Source organism: Gorilla gorilla, chromosome 18 (genome assembly GCF_029281585.2).
Source record: "Gorilla gorilla gorilla isolate KB3781 chromosome 18, NHGRI_mGorGor1-v2.1_pri, whole genome shotgun sequence".
NCBI lineage: Eukaryota > Metazoa > Chordata > Mammalia > Primates > Hominidae > Gorilla > Gorilla gorilla.
In genome coordinates, this window is record NC_073242.2 from 8,587,824 (window position 1) to 8,610,194 (window position 22,371).

At 54.5% G+C, this 22,371-nt stretch overlaps 2 protein-coding genes across 2 annotated transcripts in view; one reads left to right on the top strand and one right to left on the bottom strand.

Moving 5' to 3' along the window:
* The window catches only part of PPL (periplakin), a 55,167-nt gene extending 50,316 nt beyond the window's left edge, over window positions 1-4,851 (bottom strand). The window contains exon 1 of the mRNA XM_019012493.4: window positions 4,473-4,851. Within this exon, the coding sequence (XP_018868038.4) occupies window positions 4,473-4,534 (62 nt within the window). The 5' untranslated portion in view covers window positions 4,535-4,851. The remainder of the gene's footprint in view (window positions 1-4,472) is intronic.
* SEC14L5 (SEC14 like lipid binding 5) overlaps window positions 3,646-22,371 on the top strand; it is an 81,957-nt gene continuing 63,231 nt past the window's right edge. The window contains exons 1-2 of the mRNA XM_055365207.2: window positions 3,646-3,799; window positions 11,697-11,851. The gene's annotated coding sequence lies outside the window, so the exon portion shown is untranslated. The remainder of the gene's footprint in view (window positions 3,800-11,696; window positions 11,852-22,371) is intronic.

Here is a 22,371-nt window from a genome sequence, read left to right on the forward strand (position 1 = left end):
GATTCTCTTGCCTCAGCCTCCCCAGTAGCTGGGATTACATGTTTCCGCCACCACACCCAGCTAATTTTTAATATTTATTTTTGTAGAGATGGGATTTCACCATGTTGGCCAGGCTGGTCTTGAACTCCTGACCTCAAGTGATCCGTCCACCTTAGCCTCTCAGAGTGCTGGGATTACAGGCGTGAGCTACCGCGCCCAGCCCGTCATGACTCTTAATAGCAGTGTGTGCTTCCTAGTATTGACTGCTATGACTTGCCGGGCACTCGCTCTGAACCAGGTCATGGGGTGGACCCATCACGTGCATCCCCTCATTTGATCTACCCAGCAGCCTCACCAATTGGGGGTTGCTGTTATCACCCCACCTCATAGATGAAGAAACTGAGGCTCGGAGACGTTAAGTGACTTGCCCAAGATCAAACAGCTTAAGAGACCCAGAGCTGGGGCCTGAACTCATGCCCAGCTAGCATCCAACGCTGTGTTCTTGCTTTTTTTTTTTTTTTCTTTTTGAGACAGAGTCTCACTCTTTTACCCAGGCTGGAGTGTAGTAGCACAGTCTCAGCTCACTGCAACCTCTGCCTCCCAGGTTCAAGTGATTCTCCTGCTTCAGCCTCCTGAGTAGCTGGGACTACAGGCACCCACCACCATGCCCAGCTAATAAAACACTGTGTTCTTAACCACTAAGAGGCTCAGGGTACCCCAGGTGCCTCCCAGTAGAGCATGCTTCCCTTTTGCCACCTCTCCCCTCCAAGCCTGGGGTCCTGCCTCCCATGCAGGAGCACTCCATCAGGGCGGGGCCAGTGTTGCAAGTCCCATCTAGGCAAGGCCAGGCTGCTGGGTGTTTACTGGGACCCAGGTCTGGGTGGAGGGGCAAGATTAATCCCACTCAACAAATTCAGAAGCACTGAGGCTCAGGGACGCTATGTTTCTTTTCAAACAGAGGCAGAATTGAGCCTGACTGCAGAGCTGGGACTTGGCCACTCCCTCCCACCCCGTGACAGGTCAGATGCCTCCTCTGGGAAGTCCTCCCTCACCTCCCAGCATCTGTGCTCTGACTGTGACAACTCTCACTTCAGGCCTGTCACAAAGTATGTGAGTGGCCAGGCTGGAGACCTCATCTGTCCGGCTCTATGCTCCATTGCTCCTGCCTGGCCCCATCAGTCCGATGCTCATGTAATCATACATGTACGGAAGCTTAACTCCATCTTATCTCTCTGATGTGACTGCCAGCGACTCAAGTGCAGGGAGGTTGTCCACGTCTCCTCCACCACCACCTGCTAAACCCCAGCAACAGTGCCTATGGAATTGTGCAGTGCATAGCCTGTCCACCATGATATCAAGTTTAACCCTGGGTACACCACAGCTAGCTTGCCCGCATTTGCTTAATAACTGTAATCGTCACAGATGCTATTACCTGAGGCCTCTTATCATTCTCAACCTTTCCCCTGCATTATTTCATTTAATCCTGAGCTAATATCGCCAGGCAGGCACCGTGCTTATTCCCATCCCACAGGTGAGAAAACAGGCTCAGAGAAGCCAAGCAGCTCCTCTGAGGTCGCACAGCCAGGAGGGTGGCAGCGGGTCCCCTCCAGGGCCTCTCTACTAGGCTGGACGCTGTCCTCGGTCACCTGCACCATCTGGCCTGACTCTGTCATTAGCTCAGGTGTGAACATCAACTCCCACACCTGTCATTAGGAACCCGGGCAACGGGAGCAACGGGGTTCACACCCTGTCCCGGCCCTCCCCAGCTTCAGCTGCTAAAAGGCAGACAAACTGGAAGGGGTGGCTTTCTCGGTGGGGTGTTCCGTTCACTAATCCACACTTTGTAGTCCAAAGGCCTGACTACCTTGGGTGTGAAAGTCACCACTTGGGGCTCCTGGGTCCCCTGGGCTCAGAAAGGGCTGCTACCCTCATCCGGGCACCTCCTGTGTGCTACAGCACTGCTCCTCCCAGCAGCCCTATGCATGAGACACTCAGTATCACCACCCGTGCTGTGCAGAAAGGGAAAACAAGGCTTCGAGAGGCTCCAGGGTGGAGATGCCAGGATCAACAGTGAGGCCTTCTGCTCTCAGTGCTGGAGCTCCTACCTGCCCCACCATGCTGAATCTCACCAGCAATTTTGTCCTCCCCCAGACAATGGAGCGGGCCCCTGGAAAACTCGGAGTGAAGGAATAACTTGGGGATCCACTCCCTGTGACCAGCGACCACAGCCTAGAGCCGCAAGTCTGTCCCCTCCACCCCCCACCAAGACACTTGCTATGGGGCTAGCTGGGCATCAGGCAATGTTCAAGAGATGCGTTTGAGAGGACGGGGTACAGGGCTACCCCCGCCCCACAATCCAGTCTGTGAACTAGTCCCCACTAAGGGGAGGGGGCAGAGGGATGCACTGGGCTTGGAGACCACCCGGGGAGGCATCTGACATCTGCTCAGGGCTGTGGCTGTGCTCATTCTGTGCTGGGGTGGCAAGGCTCAAAGGAATGGTCTTTCACCCCAGGCTGGGGAAAGAATCAGGAGGGCTTCCTGGAGAAAGAGACGTCTAAATGGAGATCTGGGACCAATGGCTATCAGCCTAGGACAGACGGTGGCTGCCTTGGGCCAGATATACAGAGAGTGGCAGGACCCCAAATCTTTGCCACCCCAGACCCTCCCGGTCCCTGCAGCTATAAAGGATGGGATGCCTTTCATCCTCATGCTTCTGGGAAAGCCCGCGCCCCCCCCCAAGCTTGTCTGGGTTCATTAGAACCTTTTGTTAGCTCCAAGCTGGGGCCTTCAGGGATGGAGAGCTGCAGGAAGGAGGGAGGCTGGGAGGAGGCAGAGGGCGGGGCAAGGCCTGGCCCCACTACTGGTATGTGGGTGTCTGCATGTGTGAAGGACTGGATGGGTGTAGTCTCTGGGGTGGAGAGGACAGAACGGTTCTCCACGGCTGGCACGGAGCATCCAATTGTGCAATGCCCCAGGGAACAGTGAAGGGACTGGACGGGCCTCTGGTTGGGTCTGAGTGCCAGCTGGACGCAACCATGGAGGAGGGGTGTGCAGGCCCTGCCCAGTCTCTGGGGTTGTGAAAGATAGGGGAGGGGTGGGGAAATCTCTAAAGGTGGGTAATGCCTCTGAGCCTGAAAGAGCCCAAACGGAGATACGGGTGGGTGGGATCACAGGGCAGGGGGGTTTCTGCAAGGGCTGGAAGGCCAGGGAATGGAGTGTCGCACTCCAGCGTGCTAGGGCCCCGCCGCCTGCACCTGTCCGACTGGTCGGCCTAGGCCGGACTGCAGGGGTTGGGTGGGAGCCCTGGGCCCAGAGGCCTCTCCTTGCCTAGGGAAGAAGTGAGGAGCTGCTTGAGGGCACAGTGGGGGCTCCCAGTGAGAGCAGCTTGGGGGCAGAACTCCCAGACAGGAGAGCCATGTAATGTGCGGGCCCCTCACCTGCCTGAAGCCTCTTGTCCGAGAAGCTGGCAAAATGGTCCTTGCTAGCCCAGAGCCCCCACTCTATTTTCCGAAGTGGGGATATAAGGCAGGGGCTGGATTCCCACCCCCTCCGTCAATCTCAGCATCTCCACCAGGCTCCCCCAAACCGGTTATTAAGTGAACACATTAGGCTTATCAAAAGGGACGTGGGCTGCTTCTCCCTGCAAACACATCAAGACATGCCATTCCCCTCCCAGGCCGCCCTGGGAACCCGCGGCTCAGAGACGCCGCCAGTTTCGGGGCTGGGGTGGGGGCAGGGAGCCACACCCCTGCGAAACCGAGCTTCGAAGAGGAGGCCCCGAAGCTGCCCAACCTCCGCTCAGAACCCAGAGGGTGGGGAGGTAAGGGGGTGCCTCCCCCTGTGCCCCTCGACCCGACCCCGCACCCCCCAGGGCCTCCGGGCGCGGCTCTGGCGCGCAGGGTGGCAGGTGCCGGGAAGTGCAGCGGCGGGTGGCCCGCCCCCTCCGGACACCCATCCCTCGCCTCCCCGACGCCAGAACACTTGCGCGGTCTCAGAGGCGCTGGAGAGCGCCCCCCGACGCCAGCTCAGTTTCCCTGCCTCAGGGCGCCCCCTGGACGGAGCTTCCTGGGTCGCCCGCAGCGACCCGCCTTGAGTGCCCGGTCCTCCAAAAACTCCGCCCCCGCATCCAGGTGGCTATTCCCGGTCCTGTGCGACCCTCTGCGCAAGAGCGACCCTGGGACACGGGGGTGCCCTGTACCCCCAGCTCAGCTGCCCGTGCCCTAGGCCCTCAAGGCAATGCTCCCTGGGCTCCCGGAGTCCCCTGTGTTATGCTCCCCCTCGGGGACCCCAGCCAGTCCCCTCCCACCTGGCGGCGCTTCCCAGCTTCAGGGTGGCCTCGGTCCCGCGTTCCCGAGAGTCCCGCACTCCGGGTTCAGTTCCCGGTTCCTGGACCCCCGTACCCCCCATTCCTACACTGCCCGGGAGGTCTTCCCGGTCCTGTGCGCCCACAGGCGCAAGAGCGTCCCGGAGCGGAGCTGTGGGCGCCTCCTCACCTCCGGGTCTGCACAGTGGGGCTGTATTTGCCTTTGTTTCTCTTCCTGAAGAGCGAGTTCATGGTGGCGCTCGGGGTGCGGGCGGCGGCGGCTGGCGGGCCGGGCGCGCACCGAGGGGCGGGCGGGAGCGCAGGTGAGCGAGCGGCGGCGCGGGGAGCCCGGACTGCGGCGCGGCAGTGGCTCCGGGTCCCTACTCGCTGGGGGCGGGGCGCCCGCCGGCCACTGGCTCTGCGGGCCGCTCCCCGAGAAGGTGGTGCTTACCTTCCCGAGGAGGGGCCACCGCGCGGGCGGGGCTTGGGCGCGGGGGTGGGGACACCGGGTCTTGGCCGGACACCGCCCACCCCCAGCCGGGGGACTCCGGAGGCCGGGCAGGCACTGGGGCGCAAAGGCCGCCGGGGCGAGCGCTCGCAGCCCCACCCTCCTCGGGCCCGGCGCGCCTCTGGCCGAGGCCTTCACCTGGCTCTGCGCTGCCGCGGAACTCGGCGCTCCTGGTGCTTTGGCGGACACCCAGCTGGGCCCCGCAAGACAGGTGCGGCAGAGACCCGCACGGGTTCATGTGCCCTAGTAGCTAGCGAATTGCACTCAGATGGTGGCAATTGAGGGAAGGGGGCTGAACTGCGGAGGGCGCCGGCCTGAGTTCAAGCCCTGCCACCCCCAGGTCGGCTGACACTCCTGGGCAAGGTGTTTTACTGCTCCCAGCCACAGTTTACTTCTTTGTCAAACGGTGATAACCACCACCCCATCTGAAAGGCCTGTGGGGATGTCCCTGCAGGTAATGCACGCAAAGCGCTGAGCGCAGTGCCCTGGCCTGAATCTGCTCTCCGCCTGCCATCTCGGGTGGACAAAAACTCCTTTGAAACTTCAATAACTCCAGGCCCTGGCACGAGAAGAGCGCTTCATAGCTGGTCATAAAAGCTGCTCGATTGCGGCTCGGAAAAACGACGTTGCACAATTCTGCCAGCATGTCCTGGCCCAGACTGTGTGCCAGTGGAGGAGGCTGCCCTTAGACAGAAACCTAATCTGACCTGAAGCCCGGATGGCACACACCACCACACCTGGCTAATTTTTAAAAATTTTTGTAGAGGCAGAGTTTCACCATGTTGCCCAGGCTGGTCTTGAACTCTTGTGCTCAAGTGATCTGCCGGCCTACAGCCTCCCAAAGTGCTGGGATTACAGATATTAGCCACCGTGCCCAGCCAACCTTATTCTTAATGGGGCTTCTATGGGTGGGCTTAACCCATTTATGCCTGAGGTTGCAATTTTTTGAATTGATAAATCAGACCTTGGCAGTGACCTTGAGCAGTAGGAGATAACTCCCACAGGCGTCACGTTCCAATAATGGACCACTAGGCGTAAGTAGAGGTGTGATTCCTCCTAAAGTTGTGCCTGCCTGCCTGCTGCCTTCCTTCCTTCCTTCCTCTCTCTTTCCTTTCTTGCCTTCTTGCTTTCTTTCTTCTTTCTTCTTTGAGACTCAGTTGCCCAGGCTGGAGTGCATTGGCACAATCATAACTCACTGCAGCCTTGACGTTTGGGGCTCAAGCAATCCTCCCACCTCAGCTTCCCGAGTGGCTGGATCCACAGGTGTCCACCACCATGCCTGGCTAATTTTTAAAACTTTTATATTTATATATGTTTTTTGTAGAGATGGGGTCTCGCTGTGTTGCCCAAGCTGGTCTTGAATTCCTGGGCTCAAGCAATCCTCCCACCTTGGCCTCCCAAAGTGCTGGGATTTCAGGTGGGAGCCACTGCACCCAGCCCTAAAGTTGCTTTCAAAATGTGTGTGTCCAAATGTGCATTTTTCTGGGGGAGGATGTATTGCTCAGTGGAGTCATTTACTCATTCAACACATGTTTCCCATCACTCTCACAGCCTCAGTGTGCCTGGCTCTGCTTGTTGTACACGGATGAGAAAAGGGAAAAGAACAACACAAAAGGGGCTTTCTCTTTGGGAGCTTTCAGGTCCCGGGGCAGGGGACACATATTAAAAATGTTAACTTGGCTGGGCGCGGTGGCTCACTCCTGTAATCCCAGTACTTTGAGAGGTCGAGGCAGGGGGATCACCTGAGGTCAGGAGTTCAAGACCAGCCTGACCAACATAGTGAAACCCCGTCTCTCCTAAAAATAAAAAATTAGCTGGGCGTGGTGGCGCCTGCCTGTAGTCCCAGCTACTTGGGAAGCTGAGGCAGGAGAATCTTTTGAAACTGGGAAGGGGAGGTTGCAGTGAGCTCATATCATGCCACTGCACTCCAGCCTGGGAGGTCACAGTGAGCTGAGATCGTGCCACTGCACTCCAGCCTGGGCGACAGAGTGAGACTTCGTCAAAAAACAAAAACAAAAACAAAAACACGTTAACTTTTCTTTTTCTTTCTTTTTTTTTTGGAGATAGGGTCTTGCTGTGTTGCTCCGGCTGGAGTGCAGTGGCGTGATCATGGCTCACTGCAGCCTTCCTTGACCTCCCAGACGGAAGCCATTGTCTCTTCTCAGCCTCCCTCTCAAGTAGCTGGGACTACAGGTGTGCACCACCATGCCTGGCTAATTTTTTTTTTTTTTTTTGAGACAGAGTCTGGCTCTGTCGCCCAGGCTGGAGTGCAGTGGTGCAATCTTGGCTCACTGCAACCTCTGACTCCCTGGTTCAAGGGATTCTCCTGCCTCAGCCTCCCGAGTAGTTGAGATCACAGGCACGTGCCACCATGCCCAACTAAATTTTGTATTTTTAGTAGAGACGGCTCAAACTCTTGACCTCAGGTGACCTGCCTGCCTTGGTCTCCCAAAGTTCTGGGATTACAGGCGTGAGTCACTGCGCCCGGCCACCTGGCTAATTTTTAAAATTCTTTGTAGAGATGGGCTGTTACTATGTTGCCCAGGGTGGTTTTGAACTCCTACAGGCTCATGCAATCCACCTGCGTCGGCCTCCCAAAGTGCTGGGATTGCAGGCGTCAGTCCCTGCGCCGGCCAAATTGTGAACTTCTTGAAGGGGTCTGGGGACAGTTGGGGGAGAAAGACCCTGGGAGAGGCGGTGGTTCTAACGATGTTGCACCTTAGAATCTCTACAGGAGTTTGTAAAAGGCATATTCTGGGGCCCTGGGACCCTTGACATCCTGATTGGGGGGGTCTGAAGAGGGAGGGGCCCAGGAATCTGAAATCTGGACAAGCTTCCCTGGGTGGTCTGAGGCCTCAGTGTGTGCAGCCTCCCAGCTGCTCAGGCAGACAGCCCGGAACGGACCTCCCCACCAAACCCAGTCCTTCCCCAACTTGGCTCTGCCTGGCTCAGTTTCGGGTGCCGCCCCCAGGTGGCATTTCTCATTGGCAGGTAAGGGCATGACAATGCCTTCCCTCGTCCAAAAGTGACTTCCTTGCCTAGATCTCAGGGCCCCGAAGGGATGCTTCCTCCAGCCAGCTGATATTGGGAGCAGGTGTTAGAGAGGAGCTGGGGTTTCAGAACACAGGTGTGCGGGGAGTCACCTCGGACCCGCAGAAGCCTGAACTCAACATGGAGGTGGCTCAGCACACAGACCCCTTCCCCACACCCCAAGAGGGGTTCCCAGGGAACTTGTCGGTCCTTGCTGTCGCCCCCTGGTCTGCCTATGCCTGGACACCCTCTCCTTTCTCCTTCCCCATACCTTTCCCCACAGGTGGGCTCTTACTCCGGGCTCAGCATGCCTTGAGGATGGTCACTGCAGCAGTGTTGCTGACATTGTGCTAAGTGTGCATCCTGGGATGCTTTTGGCAACACAGTTGCTAATGGAGAAGCTCTGTAAAGAAACTGCTGTCTATTTGGAGGGGGATGGTCCGGTAACCAGGGCTGCCTACACCGGGAAGACCCTGCAGCTGGAAGAGGGGCAGATGTGGAGACCATATGTAGACTAACATGGAATGGAGTGCCAGATGCAAAGTGCAAAAGAAAGAGGGAAAGACAGAGTGTGTGGTGTGTAACATGCTTGTCTATGCACAAAAAACTTCTGGAAGGATACATGAGAAACCGTTGCTGAATCTCCCCAAAAAGGACAAGAAATAAGTTTGAATTTCTTTTCTTTTTGAGATGGAGTTTCACTCTCGTTGCTCAGGCTGGAGTGCAGTGGCGTGATCTTGGCTCACTGCAACCTTCGCCTCCCAGCCATTCTCCTACCTCAGCTTCCCAAGTAGCTGGGATTACAGGTGTGTGCCACCACGCCCAGCTAATTTTGTATTTTTAGTAGAGATGGGGTTTCACCATGTTGGTCAGGCTGGTTTTGAACTCCTGACCTCAAGTGATCCACCACCTTGGCCTCCCAAAGTGTGGGGATTACAGGCGTGAGCCACTGCGCCTGGCCTTTTTTTTTTTTTTTTTTTTTTTTGAGATGGATGGAGTCTTGCTCTGTCGCCCAGGCTAGAGTGCAGTGGCGCGAACTCGCCTCACTGCAACCTCTACCTCCTGGAGTCAAGTGATTCTCCTGCCTCTGCCTCCCAAGTAGCTGGGACTGCAGGTGCATGAAACCACACCCTGCTAATTTTTGTATTTTTTATAGAGACGTGGTTTCGCCATGTTGGTCAGGCTGGTCTCTAACTCCTGACCCCAAGCAATCTGCCCGCCTTGGCTTCCCAAAGTGCTGGGATTACAGGCGTGAGCCACCGCGCCCGGCCCAGATCTTGGTTTGAATCCCCGCTCAGTCCCTTTCAGTTGTGTGAATATGGGCAAATCATTTTGCCTCTCTGGGCCTCAGTTTTCCTCATCTGGGAAGTGGGCGCAAGCCTAGCATCAACTTCACAGGGTGAAAGGCTGTGTGTTAAGCATTCAGTTATGTCCCCTGGCAGTTAGGTAGCTCCTAACGAAGGGGAGGGAATTCTCTCTGTAGCTAGAGACTGTGTGTTTGCGGGACTGATGGGCACAAGTTACAGGAGCTCCAAACAGTGTCAAAACTCTGGGCTTCTCCAACCTGCCAAATCCCCTTTCCCTACAACTCCTAGGAAGGTTAAGAGTTGGTTTGCGGGAGGGAACCAGATCAGGGACCTCTAGGTCAGCAGTGAATTCTAGCTCAGCTGCTGAATAACAGTGATGGCATTGATAATAGTAATGTCACCTCTTGTTTATTGAGGGCTGACTCTGTGCCAGGCACCATGGCACGTGCCCAACCACCCCCACTGGGTGAAGCAGGGCAGTGCTCCCTGCCTGGGAGGTAGCCACTTCCTCGTCTTATTTTCTTTAATTTTAAGACACAGGGTCTCGTTCTGTCGCCGAGGCTGCCGTGCAGTGGTGTGATCATAGTTCACTGCAGCCTCGACCTCCTGGACTCAAGCGATTCTCCCACCTCGACCTCTTGAGTAGCTAGGACTACAGATGCACACCAGGAAGCCTGGGTAATTTTTAAATTTTTTGTAAATACAGGGTCTTGCTGTTGCCCAGGCTGGTTGAGAACTCCTGGGCTCAAGTGATCCTCCCACCTTGGCCTTCCAAACTGCTGGGAATACAGGCATGGGCCACGGTGCCTGGCCTCTCTTGTCTTACTTTTCAGGGAAGGAAATGGGCCCTGAGAAGCACAGGGCCCATTTGGGCTGGTAACTGGGTCAGCCTGCTCCTGGACTGAGCTCTTGAACCCCTGCCTCCCTCCACTCTTCAGAGTTCTAATTCCTGGACTTGGGCTTGGGGCAGCTGGGCTGGTCTCCCGCTGACTCAGCTGAGCCTGGCCCAGGAGTGGCGGGTAGAATTAGCAGATTTAGGGAGGAATTTGAGTGGCGCTTCACCATCCCTCCCCTCTCCATTTTCTAGTAGCTGGGCTAGGAGCTCGCATGGCTGTGTGTGTGTGCACGTGTGTACACACGTGCACACACCACACGTTTGTGGGCAGGCCGGATGGGGTGGGAGATCCGTTCTCACCCCATGCATCCTCCTCTGGGCAGATGGGATTTGTTTGGATCCGCGAAGCCCTCTCCTGCCAAGTGACTCATCCCCTCTGTTGCCGTGGGTGGAGGGCCAGCCTGCCGGGGTGGGGGAGGGTGCTTGCTTTCCTCGAGTTTGCTCGCACCTTCAGGGCCATTTGTTCCCTGGCAACCAGGCCACCCTCAGCGACCCTGAAACCTGTGTTCCTGCAGCCAGACCAGGCAGCCAGCTCATGGGAGGCCACCAACTTCGGAAGGGTTCCTCACGCCCGCCCTCCTTGTTTACCATCACTGTTGCCCTAGCAGCTGGAGAGGTGTTTGGGGTATTCGCCTGTGAACCAGTTTGAAACAAGAGGGGCAGCATTCGGCCAGCCCGGGACAGAGGGACATGTGGGATACATCCCGAGCCCTCTCCGAGACAGCCATTCTCCCATCTGTGGCTGTATGCACCCCAACTTGGGGTGCATTTACAAATGCAGATTCCAGGGTCCCTCCCTGGAAGAGATTACGGTTGGGTGAGTCTTGGCAGGGCCGAGAAATCTGCATTTATTTATTTATTAATTATAGAGATGAGGTCTCGCTGTGTTACCCAGGCTGGTCTTGAATGCCTGGGCTCAAGTCAGTCTCTTGCCTCAGCCTCCCAAAGTGCTGGGATTACAGGCATGAGCCACCAAGGAATCTGCATTTTTTTTGAGACAGGGTCTCACTCTCTTGCCTAAACTGGAGTGCAGTGGTACAGTCTCGGCTCACTGCAACATCTGCCTCCCAGGCTCAAGCAGTTCCCCTGCCTCAGCCTCCCGAGTAGCTGGGATTACAGGCATGCACCACCACACCTGGCTAATTTTTGTATTTTTAGTAGAGATGGGGTTTCACCCTGTTGGCCAGGCTGGTATCAAACTCCTGACCTCAAATGATCCACCAGCCTCAGCCTCCCAAAGTGCTGGGATTATAGGCGTGAGCCACCGCGCCCAGCCAGGAATCTGCATTTTAACAAACACCTACTCCGTGGGATGCTGAGGCAGGTGAGTTTGGGGCCACCCTGAGAAACACGGCTGTGAACAGAAACAGATGTTGCAGTAACTCTGGCCCTGGTCTGCCCACAGCCGGGAGACACTTACAGGTTTCAGCCTGAAACCTGGGTTTGAAACTGGGCTCCACCTCACACCTTAGCCGTGTGACCTTGGGCAGGTGGCTCTCTTAACCTCTCTAGACCTCAGTTTCCACATCTGTAAAATTGGGAAGAGCCGGTGGGCAGGAATGTGTGCACAGCCCCTGGCATGTAGGCCCTGCTCCTGTCCCTGCTCCGAGGGGACAGGAGGGGGCTGGCCCAGCTTCACCCCTGTTTTGTAACATGTGTTTACTTTTCTTACAGGACAATTCAAGGAGCGGAAAATTGTGCTGGCCCTCCAGCCCACATGGGCTGACTCACGCTCAGCTCTGGGCTGGGGGCCCTGTGAGCTCCCCACAGTTCCCCTGGGGCCAGAGGGGAGGCCAGGCCCTGGCAGCTGGAGCAGGAGAGGGTCTACGGTGAGTCATGCTCTGCCTGCCCCTGAGTCATCCCCTGAGAATGTGCCTCAGGCCCCTACCCGCCCGGGCCCCCTGGCAGAATGCCACTTCTCCCTGCCTGCCAGGCAGCCCCGCCCTCCTGCCGGCCCAGGGAGCCGCTGCTCTGATGACCGCCTCCTGGCTGTCTCCTGAATGCACCTGTACAGCCTTGTGTGTTATCAAAATATTGAAATAGCTCCCAACTGGTAGTTAAATAGCGGTTGCTCTGAGCCCCTGGCCACCCTGGTTTTTCCCCTCCCCAGCCACTGAGGGGTTAGCCGTGGGCTCAGCAAAGGGTTCTTCGACTCTGCCCCACCCATTGCTGGGGTCCACCGTGACTATGAAAAGCCCATCAGCCCATCTTGCTGATCCAGGTTTTTGGGATTTCAGACACTTCATCTTGAACCCTGGGCCACATTCCTTTTTCTTCTTCTCTTTGAGACAGGGTCTTGCTCTGTCACCAAGGCTGAAGTGCAGTGGCATGATCACAACTCACTGTAGCCTCAGACTCCTGGGCTCAAGCAATCCTCCCATCTCAGCCTCCTGAGTTGCTAGGACCACAGGGGCGCCACCACGCCTGGCTAATTTAAAAAACTTTTTTGTAGAGGTGGGGTCTCGCTATGTTTTCCAGGCTGGTCTCAAACTCCTGGGCTCAAGTGATCCTCCTGCCTCTGCCACCCAAAGTGCTGGGATTATAGGTGTGAGTCACTGCACCCAGCCCCTGGGGCACTTTCTGACACAACCTGCTACACATCTTGGATACCACTTGTCAAGCCTGGCCCTAGGCCTCTCAGGGGTGGGTACATTAAGTGAGGAAGTCACACTGTCAGGGCAGAAAGAGGGGCTGGGTGGGGCCGGACAGGCTCTGCTGGCTCAGGATCCTGGCAGGACAGGCTGCCCAACCCAGCCCCAAAACTCCCATCTTCTGTCCAACGCCCAAGCCTGCTTCCTCCCTGCCCCACCTCACCTCACACTGCCCAGACTGGTGGGGCTGCATTTTTGGGGCCGGTGTCAGGTGTGATGGAGGACAGCCCAGGTCAGGAGGTCAGGGCCCCGTTTCCTCCCAAGCCAGGATGACTCAGTGATGGACAGACTGGGCCACAAGGGACAGAACACAAAGCCAAATTAGGGTTTAGTTTGAAGCCAACCTGGGTTTGAACCCTGGCTCTGCCATGCACCCAGCTGCGTGACTGTGGGCTGGTGGCTTAACTTCTCTGTAACATGGGGAAGAGCCAGTGAGCTGAGGTGTCAAATGTCAACTGATCTATTTCCTAGCTGTGTGACCCTGGGCAAATGTCTTCACCTCTCTTAACCTCAGTTTCCCCATCTGCAAAATGGGGACACTCTGACACCTGCTCTGTAGGGTCTTGAAAAGTCTCAATAAAGGAAGACATGGAATCATGGCAAATAATAACTTTTGTTGGGCATTTACTATAAACCAGGCCACGTGCTGAGTACCAGGCTTGGAGGCTGGCACTTTTTCTTCCAGCTTGATTGAGATGTGATGAACATGCAAGAAAGGGCACATTTTTAAAAATTTTAGGCTGGACACGGTGGCTCACGCCTGTCATCCCAGCACTTTGGGAGGCTGAAAAGGTTGGATCACCTGAGGTCAGGAGTTTGAGACCAGCTTGGCCAACATGGCGAAACCCTGTCTCTACTAAAAATATAAAAATTAGCCAGGTGTGGTGGCAGGTGCCTGTAATCCCAGCTACTCAGGAGGCTGAGGCAGGAGAATCACTTGAACCCAGGAGGTGGAGGTTGCAGTGAGCCGAGATTGTACTGCTGCACTCCAGCCTGGGCAACAGAGTGGGTGTTCAGTGTCACTGTTGAATGAATAAATGAATGAGTGGGAGGACCAGTGTACTGTTGTGATCCCGGAGAAGGTCCCCTTAGGAGAGGACCAGGAAAGGGTTAGTAGGTCCTAAGTTAAAACTATGATGGAAGAGAAGAGGTTCATTGGTTTGTTCATCCATCCATCCATCCATCCATCCATCCATCCATCCATCCATCCATCCCTCCATCCATCCATCTCTCCTTCCCTCCCTCCCTTCCTTCCTCCATCCATCCATCCATCCATATCTTCATCCCTCCATTCTTCCCTCTCTCCCTCCCTTCCTCCATCCATCCCTCCATCCATCCATCTCTCCTTCCCTCCCTCCCTTCCTTCCTCCATCCATCCATCCATCCATATCTTCATCCCTCCATTCTTCCCTCTCTCCCTCCCTTCCTCCATCCATCCCTCCATCCATCCATCTCTCCTTCCCTCCCTCCCTTCCTTCCTCCATCCATCCATCCATCCATCTCTTCATCCCTCCATTCCTCCATCCATCCATCCATATCTTCATCCCTCCATTCTTCCCTCTCTCCCTCCCTTCCTCCATCCATCCATCCATATCTTCATCCCTCCATTCTTCCCTCTCTCCCTCCCTTCCTCCATCCATCCATCCATCCATCCATCCATCCATCCCTTCATTTGTCAAATATTTACTAAGCACCTGCTACATGACAAGTCCTGTTCTAGGCACTTAGGATTCAAGATCAAGTACAATAGACTCAGGTTCCTGCTCCCAGGGAGCTTGCTGTGGGAGACAGGAGTGGCAATGGACAAACAATGTAAGTTTGAGGCCCCCTTGGGTGGATCATGGCGCCTCTTCTGTGTGCCCCAGGAGACAAAGTCTGCAGTCGGCACAGAGTCACCGTCAGGTGGGGGCCCAAGGACCCTATGAGGAAAGTGGCCAGACTCCAGTCTGAGGGTGGTTGAGGACCTGGTGAGGAAGGGGAGGCCTTAGCTTGCAGGGCGTCAGGTTCCCTCATCGTGTTTTCTGCATCACTGACATTTCCCAGGAGCCAGGCTCCTCCCCAACCCCCGTGGAGGATCTCGACCTCTTGCCCCCACAATACCTCCCACAAGACACTCATCCATTTATTGAGCACCTACTGTGTACCCGGCTCTGGGGATATAGTAGCAAACACGATACATCCCCCACATCCTGGGGGCCCCCTGTCTTGGAAGGGAGGAGGGACAGAAAAGCTAACAGATAACCACATTTTTTACAAATGAAATAACCTAAGTGCCCATCAGTGGGGGAAGTGGTGGTAAATTACAAAACTGCCCTAGTCTGGGAGGAACTGGGGGAGGCCTGTGGGCCTCACAGGGAAGCTCGGGGTGTAGCAAGTGAAAAAAGGAAGCTGCCTGCTATTAGGTGTCGTGTTTTGCCATTTCCACTTCAGAATGGAGCTGCCCTGTGTCTCCGTGAGCTGGTCCTCCACCTGCCTGCCTGCCTGGCTCTGTTTCCACTCTTTGCTCGTGCTCTCTGCTGAGCTCAAACATTCCTGCTGGGCCCAGGCAGCCAAGCCCCCATCAGCCGCCTCCCAGGCCATTCTCTAATCACAAGCTCAGGCTTAATCCCCACACACGCCCAGGACTCCGCTCTGGGCAAATACTCCTCCTTTCAGCCCTGTAGTCCCTGACCTCCCCCTACCCAGACCATCCTGTCCCCAGCCCCCAGCCAAAGGGCCACCCTCCACTGGTTGGGGGTGGGGAGATCTCAGTGTAGCCTTGTCCAATAAAACTGCCAGTGACAATGGAAATATTCTGTATATATGGAGGCGACAAGCCACATGTGGCTATTGAGCACGTGAAATGTGACTAGTGCAACTGAGGAATTGAATTGTTAATTTTTAAAAATTCATTTTAATCCATTAATTTATTTTTTGTAGAGATGGGAGATTCTCACTGTGTTGCCCAGGGTGTCTTGAACTCCCGAGCTCAAGCCATCCTCTGGACTAAGCCTCCCACAGTGCTGGGATGACAGTCACCTGCTGCCATGCCCAGCCTGAATTGTTAATTTTATTGTTTATGTGTATTGTTATTTATGTAAATATAGAACATATTCATATTTACAGAATTTAATTAATGCAAACGTAAGTAGCAGCGTGCATCTGGTGGCTGTCGCAGGGTCCACCTGGGCCCAGGCATGGAGAAGAGGACAGCCCGGGTCCCTGGTCCTCTTCTTGGCAGGGGCAGCCTAGAGGGGCTGGGTGGCAGCTGAGGCCTCAGGCACTGAGCTGGGGGGTCCCTGGAGTCGCTGTGTTGGTGGGGCTGAGCTTTGGGCGTTGGTGCCTGTGGCCCCTCCCCAGCGGCCAGTCCCTTGTTCTGACCCCTGCTTGGTGGTCAGAATCACACACTGAGAGCTCCTGAAGACCTGAGCTGACCTTCAGGTGGGACTGTTCGGCTCCAATGACAAGAGTTCGTTGTGCCCAGGTTCCTCTGTCTGCATCCGCTCCACGGATGCGCTCTCTAGGAACAGCTTCCCCTTCCTGGTTCTCCTGGGTCTCCCTTTCCATTCCTACAGCATCTACCTGGGCAAGAGATCTAGGATCTCACCCCCTCACCTCCAGATTCCTGAGGTCACTTTGGTGGCCTCCCTCCTCCTCCCTCCCTCCTCCTCCTGGCTCCTCCTCCGTGCTCTCTGCACCCTTCCCCCTCCTCCACCGTGGTCAACTACAATCTATTCCCAACACAGCAACCAGAGGGCTAAAGTGAAGTCAGCAGACTCCCCTGTCCCACACCTCCCAGACACTCTGAGTACCTCAGCATCAGAGCCAGATAACCCATGAGACCCCCTCCCTCAGGTTCCCCTCAGAGTCTGCTCTCTTCCCCGCCACTTCCCTCCCACTAACTCTACCCCTGATACACTGACCGCCTCCCCATTCCTCAAACACGCCAAGTATGCTCCTGCCTCAGGGCCTTTGCACCGGCTGCCCCCTGGGCCCCAGTCTCTACGTGGACCCCCTGCTCTTCTTCCAAGCCTTTGTGCCAAGTCACCTTCTCAGCGCAGGCCACCTGGTCCCTACATTGTAATCCGCCCTGCACTTCCCACCCTCTTTCCCTGCTCACCAATCATGGCACTCAGTGCAATCTAACCCACAACAGAAGCCACTCATGGATACAAAAAAATAAGCCAGGTGTGGTGGTGGGCGCCTGTAATCCCAGCTACTCGGGAGGCTGAGGCAGGAGAATCGCTTGAACTCGGGAGGCGGAGGTTGCAGTGAGCTGAGATCGCGATGCTGCACTCCAGCCTGGGTGACAGAGTGGGACTGTGTCTCAAAAAAAAAAAAAAAAAAAAAAAGGGAGTGAAGGCCTGACATGCACTTCAGCATGGTTGACCCTGAACAACACATTAGGCTCAGTAAGAAAAGCCAGATACAAAACGGCACATATTATATGATCCTGCCTGTGAAATGTTCAGAGGTGAATTCGTAGGGATGGAAAGGAGACTGTGGCTGCTGGGGAGAGGGGAGTGGGGAGTGACTGCTAAGGGGCACAGGTGATGACAGTGCTCTCAAATTGACCATGGGGATGGTTGTGCAACTCTGAAACTACCAAAACCGGCTGGATGGCACACTTTATTTTTTTATTTTTTTTTTGACAGGATCTTTCTCTCTTTCTTCTTTTTTTTTTTTTGAGATGGAGCTTTGCTCTTGTTGCCCAGGTTGGAGTGCAGTGGCGCGATCTCAGCTTACCGCAACCTCCGCCTCCCAGGTTCAAGTGATTCTCCTGCCTCAGCCTCCTGAGTAGCTGGGATTACAGGCATGCGTCACCACGCCCGGCTAATTTTGTATTTTTAGTAGAGACAGGGTTCCTCCGTGTCGGTCAGGCTGGTCTTGAACTCCCGACCTCAGATGATCTGCCCACTTCGGCCTCCCAAACTGTTGGGATTACAGGCGTGAGCCACCACGCCTGGCCCCTGTTTTTTATTTTTATTTTTTATTTTTTTTGAGACAGAGTCTTGCTGTGTTGCCCAGGCTGGAGTGCAGTGGCGCGATCTCGGCTCACTGCAACCTCTGCCTCCCAGGTTCAAGCAATTTTCCTGCCTCAGCCTCCCAAGTAGCTGGGACTACAGGTGCTCGCCACCATGCCCGGCTAATTTTTTTTGTATTTTTAGTACAGATGGGGTTTCACTATGTTGGTCAGGCTGGTCTTGAACTCCTGACCTTGTGATCTGCCTGCCTCAGCCTTCCAAAGTGCTGGGGTTATAGGCGTGAATCACCTCACCCGGCCTTAAAATTTTTTGTAGAGACTGGAGCCTTACTATTTTGCCCATGCTGGTTTTGAACTCCTGGGCTAAACTGGTCCTCTCTCCTTGGCCTCTCAAAGGGCTAAGATTATAGCTGTGATCCCCTGTGCCCGGCCAAGAGTATTGCTGTACTGCTGAGGCTGGAGTGCAGTGGTGTGATCATTGCTCACTGCAGCCTGGAACTTCTGGCCTCAAGCAATCCTCCTGGCTCAGCCTCCCAAAGTTCGGGGATGATAGAGGTGAGCCACCAGACCCAGCTGAATTGCATACTTTAAATAAATGAATTCTGTATCTCCAAAAAGCAGAGTTATCATCTTCCTATACTGTGTTGGCCACCCCCTCAAATGTCCAACGTCAAGTCCCCACTCCCCTTCACCCTAAAGTCCCGTGGGAAATGCCCCTCCTTCTAAGCCCGAACAGTTACAAACATGTACCCGGGTCCTCTGGTGGTCCCTGTGCAATTACTTTTCCTCATGCAATTTCCACCAACCTTCAGGATAACACTACAGTTAACCCCATTAAAAAAGAAGTTTCCAACACGATTTTTTTTTTTTTTTTTTGAGATGGTGTTTCACTCTGTCACCCAAGCTGAAGTGCAGTGGTGCAATCTCGGCTCATTGTGACCTCTGCCTCCAGGTTCAAGCGATTCTCATACCTCAGCCTTCGGAGTGGCTGGGATTATAGGGGCCTGCCAACATGCCTGGTTAATTTTTGTATTTTTTTGTAGAGACAGGGTCTCGCCATGTTGTCCAGGCTGGTCTCGAACTCCTGACCTCAGATGATCTGCCCACCTTGGCCTACCAAAGTGCTGAGATTATAGGAGTGAGCCACTGTGTCTGGCCTCAGTGTGATTTTTTTTAAAAAGGCTAATCAGGTCAAACAGTGAGAGTGGAGAAAACAAAACAAAACAAAGACATCTGCAACTGGTTGAGACAATTAGTTGTAAACACCACTGCACTCAGACCAGCTCATGTTATTTTTTTATTGCAGTAAGATATATATAAAACGTTGCCCATCTTAATCATTTTTCAGTGTGCAGTTCAGTGGCATTCACATTGTTGTGTAACCATCACACCATCCATCTCCAAAACTCCTTTTTTTTTTTTTTTTTTGAGAGTCTCGCTCTGTTGCCCAGGCTGGAGTGCAGTGGTGCGATCTTGGCTCACCATAACCTCCGCCTCCTGGGTTCAAGCGATTCTCCTGCCTCAGCCTCCCGAGTATCTGGGATTACAGGTGCGTGCCACCATGGCCGGCTAATTTTTGTATTTTTAGTAGAAATGGGGTTTCACTATGTTGGCCAGCCTGGTCTCAAACTCCTGACCTCGTGATCCGCCCGCCTCGGGCTCCCAAAGTGCTGGGATTCCAGGCGCCAGCCACTGTGCCCGGCCCAAAACTCTTTTCATCTTCTAAAACCCAAACTCTGTGTCCATGAATTAACTCCCCATGCCCCTCCCCGCAGCCCCTAGCCCCCTCACCGTTTTTCTTTCTGTCCCTGTGGATTGGGCTCCTCTAGGTGACTGAGATGTGGAATCACTCAGTTCTTGCCCGTTCAGCATAATGTCATCCAGGTTCATCCAAGTTGTAGTGCGTGTGGGTGCTTTATTCCTCTCTAATGCTGAATAATTTTCCATGTTACCCCCTACTTTTTTTTTTTTGAGATGGAGTCTCACTCTATTGCCCAGGCTGGAGTGCAGTGGCATGGTCTCAGCTCATTGCAACCTCCACCTCCCGGGTTCAAGCAATTCTTCTGCCTCAGCCTCCCAAGTAGCTGGGATTACAGGTGTGCACCACCACGCCAGCCAATTTTTGTATTTTTAGCAGAGACGGGTTTTGCCATGTTGGCCAGGCTGGTCTCAAACTCCCGACCTCAGGTGATCCACCCACCTCAGACTCCCAAAGTGCTGGGATTACAGGCATGAGCCACTGTGCACAGCCCATGTTACCCCATGTTAAAAGGAGGGGACATTGGCCGGGCGCAGTGGCTCATGCTTGTAATCCCAGCACTTTGGGAGGCCGAGGCGGGTGGATCACAAGGTCAGGAGATCGAGACCATCGTGGCTAACACGGTGAAACCCCATCTCTACTAAAAATACAAAAAAATTAGCCGGGCGTGGTGGTGGGCGCCTGTAGTTCCAGCTACTCGGGAGGCTGAGGGAGGAGGATGGTGTGAACCTGGGAGGTGAAGCTTGCAGTGAGCCGAGATCACGCCATTGCACTCCAGCCTGGGTGATAGAGTGAGACTCTGTCTCAAAAAAAAAAAAAAAAAGGGGGACATTGAGGCAACAAAGCTGGGGGGTGGGAGGGTCAGAATGCACATCAGGGTTGGTCTGACTCCTGTACCCACCCCAAGTGCCCGGCCACCCGACCCCTCCCACAGGGCCACCCCTCCCATCCCCTGGGCCACCCTCCTCCCACTGTGTTCCATTCTCTCCTTTGGGCTTCATGTAGCAGTTGGTGGAGCCCAGAAGTCTTTGTAAAGTGAATGGACTTGGGTGCCTGGCTGGGGGTCAAGGTGGGTGGGTCCTGGCTGTGCAGCCCCCTGGGTCAGACTGCCTCAGACTCAGCCTCTGCTCAGTCAAAGCTGCTCCCATGACCAGGACTGTTCCACAGAGTTGTGCAGGTTACAACCTATACACCTGTACACAACGGCCCTGCCAACCATCCTGATAGCCCTGGAGATTCCCAAATCCAGGAGGCCTCAGTGCTCTGCTTCGAGAAGGGCCAAGAAACAACATAACGTAGAGGCCACCCGGGACGAATGAGATGTCCCCCAGGAAGCAGATAAACGGATGGTTTCCAGGGGCTGCGGGAAGGGAGGAAGGAGGAGTGACAGCTTCATGGGTATGAGTTTCCTTTTGGGGTGATGAAAATGTTCCAAAACTAGAAAGTGGTGCTGGCTGTATGTGCATCTTGTGAATATACCAAAAGCCAGAGAATCGTACACTAAGAAATGGTTAAAATGGTAACTTTTGTGTTATGTGCATTTTTTTTTTTTTTTGAGATAGAGTCTCGCTTTGTCACCCAGGCTGGAGTGCAATGACATGATCTTGGCTCACTGCAACCTCCACCTGCTGGGTTCAAGCGATTCTCCTGCCTCATCCTCCTGAGTAGCTGGGATTATAGGCATGCACCACACTAAGAAATGGTTAAAAGGGTAACTTTTGTGTCATGTGCTTTTTTTTTTTTTGAGATGGAGTTTCTCTCTTGTTGCCCAGGCTGGAGTGCAATGGCATGATCTTGACTCACTGCAACCTCTGCCTCCCGGGTTCAAGCGATCCCCCTGCCTCAGCCTCCCCAGTAGCTGTGATTTCAGGCATGCATCACCACACCCAGCTAATTTTGTATTTTTAGTAGAGATGAGGTTTGTTCATGTTGATCAGGCTGGTCTCGAACTCCCAACCTCAGGTGATCTGCCCACCTCGGTCTCCCAAAGTGCTGGGATTACAGGCATGAGCCATTGTGCCCGGCTGATTTTTTTCTTTTTTTTTTTTTTTTTGAGATGGAGTCTCACTCTGTTGCCCAGGCTGGAGTGCAGTGGTGTGATCTCAGCTCACTGCACCCTCCGCCTCCCAGGTTCAAGTGATTCTCCTACCTCAGCCTCCCAAGTAGCTGGGATTACAGGCATGCGCTACCATGCCTGGCTAATTTTTTCATTTTTAGTAGAGACAGGTTTGTGCCATGTTGTCCAGGCTGGTCTCGAACTCCTGACCTCAGGTGATCCGCCCACCTCAGCCTCCCAAACTGTTGGGATTACAGGCATGAGCCACTGTGCTCGGACCATTTTGCCACAATAAAATTAAGCTGGAGACCGTACCCTGCTTGCTGCATCTTCTCCAGCTTCAGAGCCATCCCAGGGCCCCTTATGTATTCCAGGGTCTTAACCCCCATTCTTAATGTCACACTGAGCCATTCAACTCAGGACATTCCCAGCAGGATGCCTTCCAGGAACATCTGCTTTTGGATGGGGTCCAGAGTTTTACTCAAACAAATGCATCACTAATGGTTGAATCTTCTCTGGCAGTGGCCCATCTGCTGGGAAGACATTCAGAGACATGGGGTGGTTTCTGAGGTTTCCAAAACCCACCTCCTCAAAAGGCAGCATTGGCTGGGTCATTCTTGCAGGGCAGGTGGGAAGCAGCAGATAGAGGCTAAAGATCCTGCCCTGGGACTGAGTTCATGCCCAACACCCCTGGGGAATCATCCTACCCTTGCAGCGCCTTCTTGTCCTGAAGCCAGGGTGCCTGGAGATCTTGCAGTTCAGGGCTTGGAAATCACATCTTCCCGGAGCATCAGCTGCAGCTCTAGGAGAAGAAGACATTGGAGAACGAGAGTCCTGGGTTTGAGTTCCTTACTAGCTGTGTGGCCTTGGGCAAGTTATTCAGTCTCTCTGTGCCTTGTGCCTTAGTTTCCTTACATGTA